Consider the following 18,604-nt stretch of genomic DNA (forward strand, 5'->3'; position numbering starts at 1 on the left):
TTCTGAAATCTTTCAGAAAGATAAAAAAGTTTGCTAAAAAAAAGATTATATCTGTATGTTTCTAAATATGTAATAGTACATATGTATATAGAATATGCTTCCTCGCTATGCGGCGCTGCATCAAATTAGCTAACTCGTATTCAACTTTTCGTCATAAAGTGTATATAAAGAACTGATACTAACACGGTCCGAAGTTTATTTTTTCTTTTAAGGACCATCTACGATGGAAGTAATATTGATGGAATGGACGGTGGAGTAAGGCGTAAGCGAATGGTTCTTTTCCATTTCGCATTACTCCTAGTCTTACGTCTTACTCTACCGTCCACTCCACCGATATTATTTTCATTGTAGACGGTCCTTTAATCAGTTTAATTTAATAAACTGATTTAATTTAAAATAATTTGTTTAATAATCTGGACCGCTTGTTGGGATTCAGAATATGGAACAGATTATTTGAAATTAAACGGATAAATGGGAGATAGCCTATTTATTGCGTATATTAAAAATAAAATATAAATAAAAATAAAATTATTCTTATGGCCGAGTGTATTTATATACTTTCATAAATGTCCAAGATATTCACTTATCAAAAATGAAAAAAGTAATATGTCTCGAAAGTTCATGAAATTTTCACATAGATTCCACGTAGATTCTAGTACCGTTTTTGAGCGGATTATCCACTCGAATATCCACGTAGATTCAACGATATTAATCTACGTGGTAATAACGTGGATTTCACGTACTGTTTTTGTCGGGTGGTTCTTTATGAGAAAAGTGCTGTAATTTTCAGATCTGATAATATTTATTCATATATGATATCATATATGACTATATTTGGCAAAACATAATTAGATATTGACAAAATCCATATATGGCCAATTTTATATGGACTTTTTTTCCCGGGAATTTAATTGTATTTAAAAATATATAATTGTATCTAATCATATATACATATATATGATTTTATATGATCACTAGTTTGTTCGTTTACCGCTACGTGACGCTTCTTTCTCGTATTTAAGTTTAATTACGAGAATTATATAAAGCTTGCAAAGGGTGACAAATATGAATAAAAATATTTTGCTTCAAATTTAATTTCTGATACAAGTTCCTCAGTGGAGGAACTTCAGATTTCAGATATTAAATTGATTTTATAAGTCGGACAAATAAATGTCCGGTGAATAAATGAAAATGATCAATTCATCTTCTACTTAAACTATAAAATTCAATATATACATATATAAATACAATTTTTCATTTTATGTGAAATAGATAGATGTTATATTATTATTTGATTATGTTGGGCTAAATATTTTATATATTTATATATCATAAAGATTGCATAATGCGATCTAATCATATAATTAAAAATAATTTTATCTATATACAAAGTGTTAGGGCTATCTGTTGCCAAAAAAAGCTCTTGTAGCTTACCTCGAGAGCTTTTCAAAACACTATAATAAAGTATTTTTTCATCGAGTACTTTTTGAGTTATGAGGCTTGAAATAATTTCTTAATTTTTATATAAATCATAAAATATCTAATAAAATATTCATTTTTCGATTATCTTACCTTAATACTTTTATGTACAAAATAATGAGAGGAATTAATTGGTGTAAAGAAAACACATAATTGTTTCGAAGAAAAAATATGTAATTTGCAATTAACAATTACATTTCTTTTTCCGTTTGATACAATATACAACGCAATATTTATTCGGCAGTGCTCTTTCTCAGTGCTTTCTCTTGGAAGAGTACACAATTTATCTGCGATTATATAATACTTATGAAGAAAAATAAATTGAGGTGTTGTATAAGTATTGTGAATTGAAATATATTGTATGTGTATGATTTTTTATACAAATTGTAAGGGCTCCGATTTTAAATAATAATAATCACTTAATAATGGTACGTCCGGCGAACTCCACGATTCTTTTCTTTCCTCGAAATTATACGATAAACATTGGTAAGACCAATTCTTACTCGTAGATATCTGAGACAGAGAATAATAAATGGGATCTGATATTACGCGGATGGCTAGTCGCTGACAATTTAAATTTTTTACTATAAAATCAAATAAAAAGAAGTCGCATATGTTTATAGTTGGGACGTCCGGTGAAATGTAAAACCATTTGCGCTCACACAAGCAATCCTTATCAAGTATCACGTCAACAATAGGCATATGTAACTCTGTCTCTTGGAGTAAGAAGTAATAAATAAAAAGTCATAGGGTGGTCAGTAGCTATGACCTAAGATTTCTAAAACAAAAATTGTAATTACATCTGTCACGTAAAAATCCAAGTGCTTCGCATGTTTATAATGCTCCATATGAAACCCTTCTACTTGACAATTCAAACAAAAGCATACTGCATCTTGGAAAAATTATCGAAAAGAAAATTAAACAATCTTTGAAACGACACATACGTTTGACAGATCACCTGACTCATGAGCAAATTCTCATGAACAGTAAATTAATCATCCTATTCCCACTCTCTACTGAATAGAGCTAATAGTCTCTTGAGCCAAAGGGCTCAACCAATTAAAAATCTTAAGAAACGCCTCTCCTTCCAAAAGTCAACCTCCTTGCTCCTAAGAAGGGAGTAATTGAAATTATTTCATTCGTTTAAAAAGATCCTTACTATCCAGTGAGGAAGAGAAGCAATGATTTTAAAATACGCGAGCACAAGTTGCAACACGCATTCATTCATTCATTCATTAACACTCTTTTTTTTAGTCGAGATTCAGTTACAGTTAAATACAGAATTTTGAGAATTCAATCTGATGTTTAATTTGATTTAAATTATACAGAATGTACAAAAAGTGGAACCCCCTTAATAACTTGGAGAAATTTCATTTTAGAGAAAAAAATATATATATAATTGCATATAAAATATATAATTTGCAATTGACAGTTACATATTTTTTCTTAAAAACAACTGTGCATTTTTCTTATATCAATTCCTCTCATTATTTCGAGCATAAAAGTATTGAGGTAAGATCATCGAAAAATGAATATTTTACGAGATATTTTATAATTTATGTAAAATTAAGAAATTACTTCGAGTCTTATAATTCAAAAAGTATTTAATGAAAAATAACTTAATTATAGTGTTTTGGAAGTTTTCGAGATAAACTACAAGAATATGTAATAAGAAATAAGGGTTTCCATTTAAAAAATTCAAGGTGACCTTCATATAACCTTGGCAACGCCATTTGTGGTCAAGCTGATAAGATTAATAGAGATATTATAGAGCCCTACAACTTTTTGTACTTAATATTTTTCTCTAAAATGAAATCTCTCCAAATTATTCAGGGGGGTTAAATCAGGGTCAGTGCCTTCGCACTCATTCTGTAGTTTCGTATGCATTTCTTTTATTGTAATTTATACATGCAATAGATAAGAACTTCCTTTATGATTTTTATGAAATGTTACGCAGAGAATTCTTCGTGTTAACGCCTCGAGTCACGTTCTGAGTTGCGATGACGTTTCGAGTCAGCACTCGGATCGCGACGACACCTGGGAACGTACCCGGTTCGCGAAATTATGTTCATGTGCTCGTTTTTCGAGTTAATCTGTTAGAGATAACTATTAGAAGGAGTAAGCGATGAAAAGGGTTGAATAAAACGTAGAGAGAACACGTGTAGCTTCGTCTAGAAAACGTTTAATAGTACAGTACCGCTCGAGTAACGTACATGAGTGGGGATGCCTTTCCCTTACTGCACGTGCCACGCGCATGCGTCAGACTCGTGATTCGAACATTTCGTAAGGTTGCTAGACGCGCGAAAACTTAAATTCTAACATCGTGTATATCCGCTTCTTTTTCTTATAATCGCTTGGTTGTCACGCTGTGACTGACTTCGCAGCTGACCCCCGACGATTCTCCAAACGCCCGCGATCATTCCATTGGCCGTAGGACTGTCGGGCCGTCCCTCCACCGATCGGAAGTGTAAGCAATTGAAGATCGCGGAGGCCGCGGACGAAATCATCAACGATTTAAGATAATCACTTACGTCGATTTTATTTACGACCTTACATACGTCGTGATCGTGCACGATCTATTGATACGCAGTTACAGAATTATTAATCCGTTTTATGTCTTAGCGAAAATGTCTTATTAAAATTTAATTGTGCATTGTGTGTAAGTGGATATTTATTGAAAATCTTCTGGTGGACATCTCCATTAGCTCCAGCTCTTCATGCTATAATGGCGAAGCTCCAACCTCAACCATTGCATTTTATCAACGCACTCATTCTTGTGATGCCAATGAGTAGTGAGTAAAATTGAGTAAATTTTATTTTCTCTCTTTCACATATCTTATTATCTCAAAGCTGCCAGATCTTCTCCGCAAGCAACATGCAACGCGCAGTGGAGGGGGTAACGGAGATGTGAGCGTAAGCGTATGAGCTCGGCGCTTCGGCTAGCTTCGGATAGAAGAAGAGGACAGAATACAGTTTTCTGTCTCCTTCTTACCAAGCAGGCAACGAAAGCGACGGGCGACGCGCGACGCTGCTCACTCCACAATATTTCGATATATGTTCGATATGTTTCTCTGTTACAGCTTTTCTTTATGTTTTATATTTTTGTTACAACTGTGAGGTAAATATGTATAAATATGTATATACAGGGTGAGCCATTTTAATTAACGCACGCAATTATTTCGGAAACAAAGCATTTTAGAGAAAAATGTTTCAGACAAAAGTTTTATGGTTTCGAGGGGACCATAAGAGGGTATCATTGGTTTGACCTTGAAGAGTTATTTGAAGGTCACATGAAGGTCACCTTCAATTTCTTAAATGGAACCTACTATTTGTCATTGCATATTCTTGTAGCTTATCTCGAAAGCTTTTCAAAACACTATAATTAAGTACCTTTTCGTTAAGTACTTTTTGAGTTATGAGGCTTGAAATAATTTCTTAATTTTACATAAACCGTAAAATATCTTGTAAAATATTCATTTTTCGATTATCTTATCTTAATACTTTTACGTACAAAATAATGAGAGGAATCAATTGGTGTAAAGAAAACACATAGTTGTTTTTAAGAAAAATTATGGAATTGTGAATTGCAAATTATATATTTTTTCTTCAAAACAACTATGTGTTTTCTTTACACCAGTTGATTCCTCTCATTATTTTGTACGTAAAAGTATTAAGGTAAGATAATCGAAAAATGAATATTTTACAAGATATTTTACGGTTTATGTAAAATTAAGAAATTATTTCAAGCCTCATAACTCAAAAAGTACTTAACGAAAAGGTACTTAATTATAGTGTTTTGGAAAGCTCTCGAGATAAGCTACAAGAATATGCAATGACAAATAGTAGGTTCCATTTAAGAAATTGAAGGTGACCTTCACGTGATCTTCAAATGACTCTTCAAGGTCAAACCAATGATACCATCTTATGGCCCCCTCGAAACCATAAAACTTTTGTCTGAAACATTTTTCTCTAAATTGTTTTGTTTCCGAAATAATTGCGTGCGTTAATTAAAATGGCTCACCCTGTATAAATAATATATTTATAATATATATATATATATATATATATATATATATATATTAAATATATTATACGTTTATATATACATATTTATACATATTTACCACACAATTGTAACAAAAATATAAAACATAAAGAAAAGCTGTAACAGAGAAACATATATATACATATATACTGGATGTTAAAAAAGTCTGGACACGGTCGAATATCTCGATAAGGAAGAGTTTTACTAGAAAGTGTTTTAGACAAAAGTTGTATGGCTTAAAGGGGGCCATCAGATGGTGGCAATGATTTGAACCTTGAAGAGTCATTTGAAGGTCACGTGAAAGTCACCGTCAATTTCTTAAATGGAACCCCCTACTTTTTATTGCATATTCTTGTAGCTTATCTGGAAGGCTTTTCAAAACACTATAATAAAATATTTTTCCCTCAAATACTTTTCGAGTTATAAGGCTTAAAATCATTTCTTAATTTTACATAAACCGTAAAATATCTTGTAAAATATTCATTTTTCGATTATCTTACCTTAATACTTTTATGTACAAAATAATGAGGGGAATCAATTCATGTAAAGAAAACACATAGTTGTTTCGAAGAAAAAATATGTAATTTGCAATTAACAATTACATTTCTTTTCTTAAAAATAACTATGTGTTTTCTTTACACCAATTGATTCCTCTCATTATTTTGTACATAAAAGTATTAAGATAAGATAATCGAAAAATGAATATTTTACTAGATATTTTACGGTTTATGTAAAATTAAGAAATGATTTTAAGCCTTATAACTCAAAAAGTACTTGAGGGAAAAATATTTTATTATAGTGTTATTATAGTGTTTTGGAAAGCCCTCGAGATAAGCTACAAGAATATGCAATAAAAAGTAGGGTGTTCCATTTAAGAAATTGATAGTGATCTTCACGTGACCTTCAAATGACTCTTCAAGGTCAAATCATTGCCACCATCTGATGGCCCCCTTCAAGCCATACAACTTTTGTCTGAAACACTTTCTAGTAAAACTCTTCCTTATCGAGATATTCGATCGTGTCCAGACTTTTTTAATACCCAGTATATCTCGATATATGCTCGATATGTTTCTTTCTTACAGCTTTTCTTTATCTTATATATGTATACACACACACACACACACACACACACACACACACACACACACACACACACACACACACGTTTTGCGATATATTTAATATTATTAATTTTTTTTATATATCTAAAATAATAAAAAAATAAAAATATAAGTGGCGACTTTCCACACCACCCATGAGGTATCACCAATGGCACGTTAGGTTTTTTATGTGGACCTTCGCCTGAAGCCCTATTATACCACATTGTTTTATATTATATTTTAGAAGGAAAAAAGGATAAAGGAAGAAAGTATGGGAAAGTAAAAATAAATACTCCCTGAATTATTTTTTGATATTTATTTAATAATTTTGATATTTAATTAATAATAATAATAATTTTTAATAATAGTCGGGCCGCCTCCTCGGCCTCGACCTCGGCCGCCTCCTCGGCCTCGGCCTCGGCCGCCTCCTTGGCCTCGTCTGCCTCCTCGGCCTTGGCTGCCACGACTATTATTTCGGGCGACGCCCCTGGTGCCCCTGGTGGCCCTGGTGCCCCTGGCCCTGGGTGCCCTGCTGCTCCTGGTGCCATGGTGCCCTGGTGCCCTGGTGCCGCCGGGCATACCACCGGGCACAGGATTGGGCGCCTCCTCTTTTTTTTGAGTTGTTTTCTGAAAAATAAAATAAAGAAATTATAATGATGCATATATATATATATATATATATATATATATATATATATATAATTTGATAAAATATAATTTAAATATATAAAAAAATAATATACTAATTTGCTGCTGCGCCTGTTGTTCCTGGTGCTGCTGCGGCGGTTGCGGCGGCTGCGGCGGCGGCTGCTGCTGCTGTTGTTGCTGCTGTTGTAAATATAACATCAGCTGCTGATGCATGTTGGGCTCTTGTAAAGCGAGCGCGCCCATTTCTGCATTAATTTCCTCTAAAATTTAGAAAAATTAAAAAGATTAAAATTTCTTAGTATTTTGTTACAAATAATGATTTACTTACGAGATATGTTGACGCTCAGCGCAAGTTCGTCTTGCCGTCTTATCGTGTACTGAGAATGAGGCACACTTTGTTCATTTGTTTCATGCCGTTTCATTTGTTTTATGCCGTTCATTTGTTTCGCGGCGTTTTTATCAGATAATCTTGTCGCCTTGTACGTTCGAGTAAACGTATTTTTTTATACGTGCCTTGTGAATCTTGATGTTCAAGAAACTATCACAATCCCGATTGTGAGTGTGTTCTGATTATTTAAAATTCCTACATATCTTTATCCTTTGTAGTCTTTATCTTCTTTTATTCACTCTTCTTTAATTCTTTGTTTCTGTCTATTTTTTATTTCATAAAAATGTGCGATGAGTTAAAAAAAAAAATCTAAGCGAAGCTTTTCAGAGGCTTGGCTCAATGATAACCGAATTAAATGTTGGATACGCAAAGTATCTTTTGATGAGAGCCTGTATCATTGTATAATATGTAATAAAAATATTTCGTGCAATACACATGTTTTGAGACATGCGGATTCTGCGAGTCATAAAAATAATATTAAAGAAAATACTTCATCTTTAAATACTGAAAATTCAGAAAAAAAAAACATCAGAAAAATGTAAATTTAAAGAACAATGGCTAGATATTGAATTATTTAAGCCATGGCTACGCAAAGTGTCACATGACATAAATTTATTTTTTTGTTCATTTTGTGATAAATCCATGGTTGCTGATTTGTCGAAAATTTATCGTCACGCATAATCCAAAGCACATGTAGAAATATGTAAAATCAAAACAGAAACAAAGAATACGAACGAAAATGTAAACGTAGTAGATGATTCACTTTTGTCGTTTGAAGAGCGAAAGAAAATAGCAGAAATTCGGTATGCTGCATTAATTGCTGATAAAAATATTTCGCATCAAACTGCAAAAGAAATCCTCATTTTTTTTCAACATATAGGAGAAGATCCTAATGTGTTAAAAAGCATGAGCATGAGCCGAACAAAATGTAAAAACATTATTACAAATGTTTTGTGCCCGGTCGAAACAGATCGTGTCGTCAATAAAATTCAGAATACAAAATTTACAATTTTTATTGACGAAACATCTGATATAACAAATAATAAATGGATGACTTTTCTTGTTCGATACGTTGATCCAGAGACATTAGATATTCGCTCACAATTAGTTAAATTAATCGATATTGATGCCAAAGATTCAAGTGCAGAAAAGTTGTTTCAGGCATTTAAATGTGAAATGTGGAAATTACAGATACCGTTTTTAAATATCGTAGCTTTATCGTGCGATAATGCATCTGTTATGACAGGAAAACATTTATCGTTTAAAAAAAAATTGGAAGAAATATGCCCACATTTATTAACATTTTCATGCCCATGTCATTCCTCCGCATTAGCAGCGCATGCTGCTTGTTCTAAAATGCCTGCATATTGCGAGGAATTTCTAAAAAAAATTGCTACTTATCTCAATAGTAGTCCAAAACGTTCGGCTATTTTTCTTGAATTTTGCGAATGTTTCCAAGAAACAAATCGCAAAATATTGAAATTATGTGATACACGCTGGCTTTCGCACTATTTATGTATCGAAAGGCTTCTTGAATCTTGGGATACAATTAAATACTTTCTTACTGAAATGGTTGTGAGTGAAAAAACAAATTCTGGAGAATATCTATTGTCTATGATGAACAACGTAGAGATGAAAGCTTATTTTCTGTTTTTAAAATACGTTTTGAATTTCTTTAATGCATTTAATGCATTTTTTCAAGCATTAGAAACAAGGATTCATTTATTACATCCTAAATCTATAAACTTTCTTTTCCAAATCTGTCGAAATTTTTTAAAAGAAGAATATTTAAAACCATTTTCTACAAACATTATATTCTCATTAAAAGAAAATCAAAAAACTATGAATGAAATTATTTTGGGAACAGAATGTGAAGAATATCTAAACGAATTAACGCTGAAAGGTCACATAAACATAGTTAATATTAACGCGACACCCCCTTTGCCAGAAGAAGGGTACGATAATCGGCTTGACGGATAAGGTTTTCTGGCTTTCTCATCCAAGATTCCATAAAGAAAATTTTGAATTTGTCATTAACATTCTTTTGAACAATGGATATCCGCTCTCTTTTATCTTTCACACTATTGCTGACCGGCTTAATATTCTGTTTCACAGATTCAGTGACAAATGCAATAACATTCTGACGGACTGTGAGATCGGGACAGATGATGTTAGTGGGGGAAGCAGGGTTACATATTTTAATGTCCCATATGTGAGGAACATATCGGAACGTTTTCGACATTGCGTCGGGAATCTTAATGTTAGGCTCTCTTACACGGGAATCAATAACTTACGCCGATTTATTAAGGTCGGTAAGGATGGTTTGCAGAGAGATTCGCGCAGTAATATAGTGTATAAAATTAACTGCATGGACTGCGACGCTTCTTACGTGGGACAAACTGGACGCTTGTTGAAAACGAGAATCAAAGAACATAGAAGGAATCTTACGTCCGTCATCGCGGAACATAGAGCGCTTGATCACACTTTTGATTTTGATAAGGTTGACATTTTGGATGAGGAAATGTTTTTAGGTAAAAGACTAATATCTGAAATGATTCATATCAAGCGCCAAAGGAATTCGTTGAACCTCCAAAGCGATACTTTAAAGTTGAACACATCGTGTCTGTCGATTATTGAAAACATATCTAAGATTTAATGAGCTGATGTTTGCCCTCCATGTACATGGATTGTTTTTGTTCGACCACAGTTTGATAGCGCTTTCCGTTGTTGTTTGAATTTTCGACTTAGTTGATTGTTTGCGTGCTGGATGTTCGTTTCGTCTCTGTCGGTCTTCTCGTTGTCCGAGTGAGTAGCCCTTGACTGTTGTCAATCAATTTTTATTGCAAATATATGACTCTGTTATGTTTACTTTGTCAGTGCATCGCTCCTCGCGCTTTTTACCGTTGAGAGTGCTGCTTGCATCGGTCTTTTTCGGGTGGATCGACTTGGATGGGATAGCGTTCACTCCTATAGACTATTGTATGTATGTGATTATGCTTTTTTTTCTCTTTTGTATTGACACCGCATCCTTTTTACTGTCTTAATTGGCATTTTTTGATTGTATTAGAATCACTGAAGATGGCTCGAAATGAGGCCGAAACGTATGAAATAAAGAAGAAAGATCGTTTCAATTGACTGTCTGGAGGAAAAATTTTTTTTCACGCCCTACAACCGCGTTGGCTCCTTATTGCCTCTTATTATTCATTTTAATTTGTTAATTTTGGGGAGCGTTTAACTTTGTGTAATTTTATGTTAATATTGCGCTGGCTGAAAATATGCGTTTTTCAACCTTTTTTCAATTTGTTAGCTTTTATTTCGGTTTTAGGACTGTATCTTATTTAAAGAAATGGGTTTGGATTAACAAGCGGTTGTCTAGATTAAATTTGCGTATTATATTTTTGAGGAAGTGCATTAGTCACAATGTAACACCACAACATCTGAGTTTTTGTAACCATTATCATAATGAATTACACCATTCCGTGTCACGCAGGCGACATGTTAATTTAAGGTCTAGGTTCGTTACGGATATATTGAAGAACGAAATTAAGGATTCGTACAGACACATTCGAGCATTGCGCCGCGAGATGTTTGTTGTTGTTCGACTTATATCTAACAATTTACCGATATCTATCTGTAATAATTTTTTTGTTAAACAGAGTAGGTCTCAGCGCGCTTTCTATCTCTATGTAAGTTCGAAACTAGACAAGAAGTTTAAATGGTTGTTAAATAAACAACTGAAAGAGACACTGAAAGATATTCGTCCGATTCGTTATTTTTACATGCATCCGAATCATAAATCTGCAGTTGTGACGCATCCAGTTAGTCAATCTTCAGCAATATATAATAATGTGAATTTTTCCTTTAATCCCCTACCCTCCCCCTCTTCTATTTGTATCAACCTTGATCCTTCATCTTTCTCGCCACGTGTTTCTCCGATCTTGGAATTAAGAGACGAATGGTTTGTTAATTTATCTTCGGCGCCCATACCCCATGATGTGAAACGTTTACTACAACTTGGAGAGAAATTTTGTTTACCGGTGGTTGACAAGGAAAGAACGACTGTCGAATTACTGAAGAATGTGGAGTATAACATCAACAGGCTGCCCACAGAGATACGTACGACGTTGAGAAACAGATCTTTCCCTATTATAAGTACCTTTTATAATTCCTTTTCAAAAAAGTCTCCTGTTGATGAAATTATTTTGAGTTCTTTGAATGCTGTAAAAGAATTCACAAAGGAGAATCCTGACATTTTGTTCACGAGAGCCGATAAAGGCAATATAACAGTCGCGTTGAATAAGGACGATTATCTTTCTAATATGTCTATTTTGTTAGCAGACAAAAACACGTATAGAGTAGTAAATAAGAACCCGATTAATAAGGTGATTAGCAGTTTGCATGATTTGTTAGTGAGATGGAGAGCTCGTGATTACATCTCTGTTGCGAGATATAGAGCGTTAAATTGTACGGATGGCGTTTTACCGAGGGCCTATGGGCTGCCGAAAATTCATAAGAAAAATAATCCGTTACGCATTATAGTCTCATCTAAGAACACGCCTCTTTATGGCCTCGCCAAATTTTTACATGACATTATTTACAAGTCTATTCCGAGACCTGATAGCCAAATTATCAATAGCGCACAAGTTGTCGACAGACTCAAGGGTAGATATGTCGATGGTGATGTAAAATTGATTTCACTGGATGTCGTCTCTCTATTCACCAACGTACCGTTAGATATGGCCTTGGACAGTCTTTGTGTCAGATGGGACTATATAGTAGGGAATTGCCAGATACCTCGCGATGAGTTCTTAATGGCAGTTCGCCTCATTTTGAACTCTACATTTTTTATGTTTAATGATGTTTGCTATCAACAAACATTTGGCACGCCCATGGGCTCTCCTCTTTCCCCGATCATCGCGGAGATCACGCTCCAAGATTTAGAAGCTAGGGCGATCGCGACTCTTGATGTGGATCTTCCATTTTATTTCAGATACGTTGACGATATTGTGTTGGCGGCTCCCCCCTCGATACTTAATACTATTATGAACACGTTCAATTCGTTCCACACTAGGCTGCAGTTTACTATGGAGGAGAGTGTCGACAACCGTTTGAATTTTCTTGACATCACAATCATTTTAGAAAATGGATTTATCGAATTTAATTGGTTTCATAAACCGACTTTTTCCGGAAGATACCTCCACTTTGAGTCGCGACACCCCCTTTGCCAGAAGAAGGGTACGATAATCGGCTTGACGGATAAGGTTTTCTGGCTTTCTCATCCAAGATTCCATAAAGAAAATTTTGAATTTGTCATTAACATTCTTTTGAACAATGGATATCCGCTCTCTTTTATCTTTCACACTATTGCTGACCGGCTTAATATTCTGTTTCACAGATTCAGTGACAAATGCAATAACATTCTGACGGACTGTGAGATCGGGACAGATGATGTTAGTGGGGGAAGCAGGGTTACATATTTTAATGTCCCATATGTGAGGAACATATCGGAACGTTTTCGACATTGCGTCGGGAATCTTAATGTTAGGCTCTCTTACACGGGAATCAATAACTTACGCCGATTTATTAAGGTCGGTAAGGATGGTTTGCAGAGAGATTCGCGCAGTAATATAGTGTATAAAATTAACTGCATGGACTGCGACGCTTCTTACGTGGGACAAACTGGACGCTTGTTGAAAACGAGAATCAAAGAACATAGAAGGAATCTTACGTCCGTCATCGCGGAACATAGAGCGCTTGATCACACTTTTGATTTTGATAAGGTTGACATTTTGGATGAGGAAATGTTTTTAGGTAAAAGACTAATATCTGAAATGATTCATATCAAGCGCCAAAGGAATTCGTTGAACCTCCAAAGCGATACTTTAAAGTTGAACACATCGTGTCTGTCGATTATTGAAAACATATCTAAGATTTAATGAGCTGATGTTTGCCCTCCATGTACATGGATTGTTTTTGTTCGACCACAGTTTGATAGCGCTTTCCGTTGTTGTTTGAATTTTCGACTTAGTTGATTGTTTGCGTGCTGGATGTTCGTTTCGTCTCTGTCGGTCTTCTCGTTGTCCGAGTGAGTAGCCCTTGACTGTTGTCAATCAATTTTTATTGCAAATATATGACTCTGTTATGTTTACTTTGTCAGTGCATCGCTCCTCGCGCTTTTTACCGTTGAGAGTGCTGCTTGCATCGGTCTTTTTCGGGTGGATCGACTTGGATGGGATAGCGTTCACTCCTATAGACTATTGTATGTATGTGATTATGCTTTTTTTTCTCTTTTGTATTGACACCGCATCCTTTTTACTGTCTTAATTGGCATTTTTTGATTGTATTAGAATCACTGAAGATGGCTCGAAATGAGGCCGAAACGTATGAAATAAAGAAGAAAGATCGTTTCAATTGACTGTCTGGAGGAAAAATTTTTTTTCACGCCCTACAACCGCGTTGGCTCCTTATTGCCTCTTATTATTCATTTTAATTTGTTAATTTTGGGGAGCGTTTAACTTTGTGTAATTTTATAGTTAATATTGTTCGAGAGAACTGTTTAACATTTTATGTGACTGCTGCGGAAGAAATTCGTAAAAGATTACCTATAAATAACATATTTTTATCAAAGTTACAAGTTTTTCGGCCATACATAAGTTTATTTGATAATAATAGAGAAACATCACTCAATGATGTTTCTTTTATAGTTAAAACTATCGGCGGTTTGGATGAAAATGGTTTAAAAAAAGAATGGATTGCTTTACCATTAGATTTTACAATAGAAGAAAAACAAAGCTTTTCCAAATTAAATTTCGACAGCATGTGGAAAAAAATTTTACAAAATCAACATAATAATTTTGCTAAATATCCCAATTTAAAAAAGGTTATAAGTACTATAAGATCTCTTCCAAATTCAAATGCCGATCCGGAAAGAATGTTTTCTCTTTTGAATAATTTAAAAACGAAAAAACGTAACAGTTTTTCGTCAAATACTGTAAATGCTATTTGTGTATTTAAATCGGCATTAAAAACGAGGGGCGAAACAGCTATAAATATGAAAATTGATAAAAAGCATTTATCTCTTATGTCAGCGGATAAATTATATGCTACCGCTACTAAGAAAAATAAAAGTATTTTAAGATTACATGCTGCAGATACTGACATAGCTGGCCCCTCATCTCATTAATAATAAATTTATTAAAGACATTACGCTTGTATAAAACATCTTGTCTGTCTAACAGACACCATATTTGCAGAAAGCAAGAATATAAAAAAACATCTTGTGTGTGTGTGTGTGTGTGTGTGTCTGTCTGTCTGTCTAACAGACACCATACTTGTAAGAAGCAAGAATATAAAAAATATCTTGTCTGTATAACAGACACCATACTTGCAGAAAGCAAGAATATGAAAAACATCTTTTGTGTGTGTGTGTGTGTGTGTGTGTGTGTGTGTGTGTGTGTGTGTGTGTGTGTGTGTGTGTCTGTCTGTCTGTCTGTCTGTCTGTCTAACAGACACCATACTTGTAAGAAGCAAGAATATAAAAAATATCTTGTCTGTATAACAGACACCATACTTGCAGAAAGCAAGAATATGAAAAACATCTTGTGTGTGTGTGTGTGTGTGTGTGTGTGTGTGTGTCTGTCTGTCTGTCTGTCTGTCTGTCTGTCTAACAGACACCATACTTGAAAAAAATTAGATTATAAAAAATATCTTGTCTGTATAACAGACACCATACTTAAAATATAACAAAATAATGCAATGTGATATAATAGGGCTTCAGGCGAAGGTCCACATGAAAAACCTAACGCGCCATTGGTGATACCTCATGGGTGGTGTGGAAAGTCGCCACTTATATTTTTATTTTTTTATTATTTTAGATATATAAAAAAATTAATAATATTAAATATATCGCAAAACGTGTGTGTGTGTGTGTATACATATATAACAAAGAAAAGCTGTAAGAGAGAAACATATCGAGCATATATCGATATATATATATTAAATATATTATACGTTTATATATACATATTTATACATATTTACCACACAGTTGTAACAAAAATATAAAACATAAAGAAAAGCTGTAACAGAGAAACATATCGAGCATGTATCGAGATATTGAGGAGCGAGCAGCGTCGCGCGTCGCCCGTCGCTTTCGTTGCCTGCTTGGTAAGAAGGAGACAGAAAACTGTATTCTGTTCTCTTCTTCTATCCGAAGCTAGCCGAAGCGCCGAGCTCACACGTACGCTTACGCTCACATCTCCGTTACCCCCTCCACTGCGCGTTGCATGTTGCTTGCGGCGAAGATCTGACAGCTTTGTATTATCTCACTATTTACATTTCATCTTTTCATTTATTAACTCCTTTCTTTTCTCTTAATCGCCTTGAATCTCCGAATGATGGTTCTCAATTAACTCCTTGATTCTTATTTCCATTTAATTTCTCTTTCTGATTTATTCAGCGACAATTTGTATAGTTTTCCATCCTTATATCTCGTTTCGGCCTTTCCTTATATATTTTATTTAACTCTCCATTTCTATTTTTTCCCTTTCATTTCCCTTCAATATCCCATCTCCTTTATATTATTATTATTTTTTTTTCTTTATATTATCACTACTTTTTGGAGAAATCGTTAAGGTAGATGAATAAATTTTGAGTTCAGACTTGAGCTCTGACGAATCACTATCTTAATTTTATCATTGTATTTTAACTTAGACCTGTGTTCAACGAATTTAGAAAATTTTTAATTCTAATTATAACACATATGCGCAACCGATGAATTTTTATTCTTCCTTTAGTGAATAAGCTTTACTCATACTTTTATTACACTTGCATATTTGATTTTTATTTTATTTTCTTATATTTTATTAATTATATACATGGGCGCCGACAGAATTACTTTTAGGGGGGTGCACTCAAAAGAGGATGCACTGGAAAAACGTTTTTTTCCCAATTCATAATTATATTTTTGTTAACATCGTTTATGTTATTTATTGAATTTTAATAAAGATTCATTAATAATTGAAAAATTCTAATTTTTATATTGCATCTGTTAATATAGTTAAAGAATCTCAATTTTACAATTGCAAATAGTTACAAAGTTACAACTCTTAATAGTTTACAAGTATTTATATATTATATAATTATTAATAGTTAACAAGTATTTATTAAATAAATGTTGGCTTCTTGTAATAAATAATTTGTTAACGCATGCACTATTTATAATTCAAATGAATGATTTTTAAGATCTATCTTATATTTAATAAAAACATCAAATTTAAGATCACAGATATTTGATATAAGCACATCAAATTTAACTTTCCTATGAAAGACATTAAGTTAAAGGAAAATTTAACTTAACATTTATACGCGCCATAAGTATTAAACGGTGGGGATTACTACTTACGGTTGTCAAAATGCTAAACGCATCTGCGCTGTTCTTTTGTTTTATTCATGTTATTTCGAGTCATATCAAAAGATTGCATCGTACAGCCGATGCTGAGTGATTTCCCAAAGGCTTATTACAAATGTTAATTAATATTTAACCATTGCATTTTTGTTCAATTGAAAAAATTATAATCGATATTATTCTATATTACATGATTTTTTTACCGAATTTTTTCTCTGTCCCTTCCCCACTTATTTCATAGGCCAAGGCCAGGGGGGTGCAAGTGCACCCCCCTCCCGGCGCCCATGATTATATATGTAGGATATTTTATGAGTGCATATGCTGACCAGCCCGATCACGTATTACGCACGGTCGCACAGCACTAAAACCCTCACACTGCGTTATGTCTTTCGCGTGTGTACCTTTTCGGACGCCCCGCATGGTTCTTAGAACATCCTGCGCTTCGTTCAGATTATTTATGTCCTTTTTAATAACTGACGATACATGACGGAAGGACGAATGTGAATTGCGACAATGCAGTTCAGGCAAGTCAGTTCCTAACGATCGCTCAAAGAGTCGAGACGTACTCTTACTGTACTCTAATACTGTACTCTAATTACATTCTATATTGTATACCGTTTTAAATAAAATATACTTGTAAACAACATCCTACATATATATTGTAATAACCAATCAGAACCTAATTCTTAACGTAAAATCTTCCCTGTATATTCTGACTGATGACCTCCGGACCAATGTAACACCCACGGAAATATGATACACACATACACACACACACACACACACACACCACACACACACACACACACACACACACACATACTCAATCACATGCACACTTTAAGGACATTATAAGATTATATCTCGAGTCTTGTAAATTTCTACGAATATATTAATGTCTCATTAAGTAACTTATGAATAAAATTTCAATTTTATGATTAAATTATTACGTTCTCTAACCCGCTCTCTTCCCTGAATCCCAAAATCGCGCAAAGTCCCATCCCGAGTAAAAGGGATTAAGTTCCCTTACCAAAAAGGGACCGCCGAATGGATAGGCCTAGAACATTCACAGAGTTAAAGAGACCATTTCGGTCACTGACCTATGCCAGGTCTCTAACGATTCGACGAACTCGATCCGATGTATATACACACGCCCTTAACAAGTATGTCATGGGGTAAGTAGGTTGCGTCCTTCAAGATGGCCCATCCATTTAAGGGTCTGGACGTAACAATAATTTTATCGAATTAAATCTTCAGCACACATTTATTCAAAATAATCTCTTAAATTTATAACTCTCTTGCTCCGGTCTCTCTCGCTTATAACAATCCAAAATTTTCGTCTATCTCGCTCGCTTCATACTTCTCGTCCGTCTACGGATACATCTGCCTATGTCTGCGTGTCTCTTTCTTTGTGCCCATCTTTATACATATACATCTACCTCTTCGATAAAAGTACGACTAACGGAGTCTATATTTGATTCAATTTTGAGTCTCGTCTCGATATTTCTTAAATTTTCACTTACAGCTTCGGCCATCTT

At 34.1% G+C, this 18,604-nt stretch overlaps 1 protein-coding gene across 1 annotated transcript; it reads left to right on the forward strand.

Annotated features, from left to right (window-relative positions):
* The first annotated feature begins 12,395 nt into the window (after nt 1-12,395).
* LOC145964061 (uncharacterized) lies at nt 12,396-13,646 on the forward strand. The gene has a single exon (XM_083086443.1). It carries the CDS (start codon nt 12,397-12,399, stop codon nt 13,594-13,596), a length of 1,200 nt encoding a protein of 399 aa, XP_082942569.1. The 5' UTR covers nt 12,396; the 3' UTR covers nt 13,597-13,646.
* Nucleotides 13,647-18,604: the final 4,958 nt, after the last annotated feature.

This window comes from Camponotus vicinus, unplaced genomic scaffold (genome assembly GCF_025532165.1).
Source record: "Camponotus vicinus isolate PSW18456_S1 unplaced genomic scaffold, iyCamVici1.0 SCAF_13, whole genome shotgun sequence".
Taxonomy (NCBI): domain Eukaryota; kingdom Metazoa; phylum Arthropoda; class Insecta; order Hymenoptera; family Formicidae; genus Camponotus; species Camponotus vicinus.

Excerpts from the sequence above, each read along its gene's own strand:
- LOC145964061 (XM_083086443.1), top strand. The coding sequence starts at position 12,397 with ATGGCCTTGGACAGTCTTTGTGTCAGATGGGACTATATAGTAGGGAAT.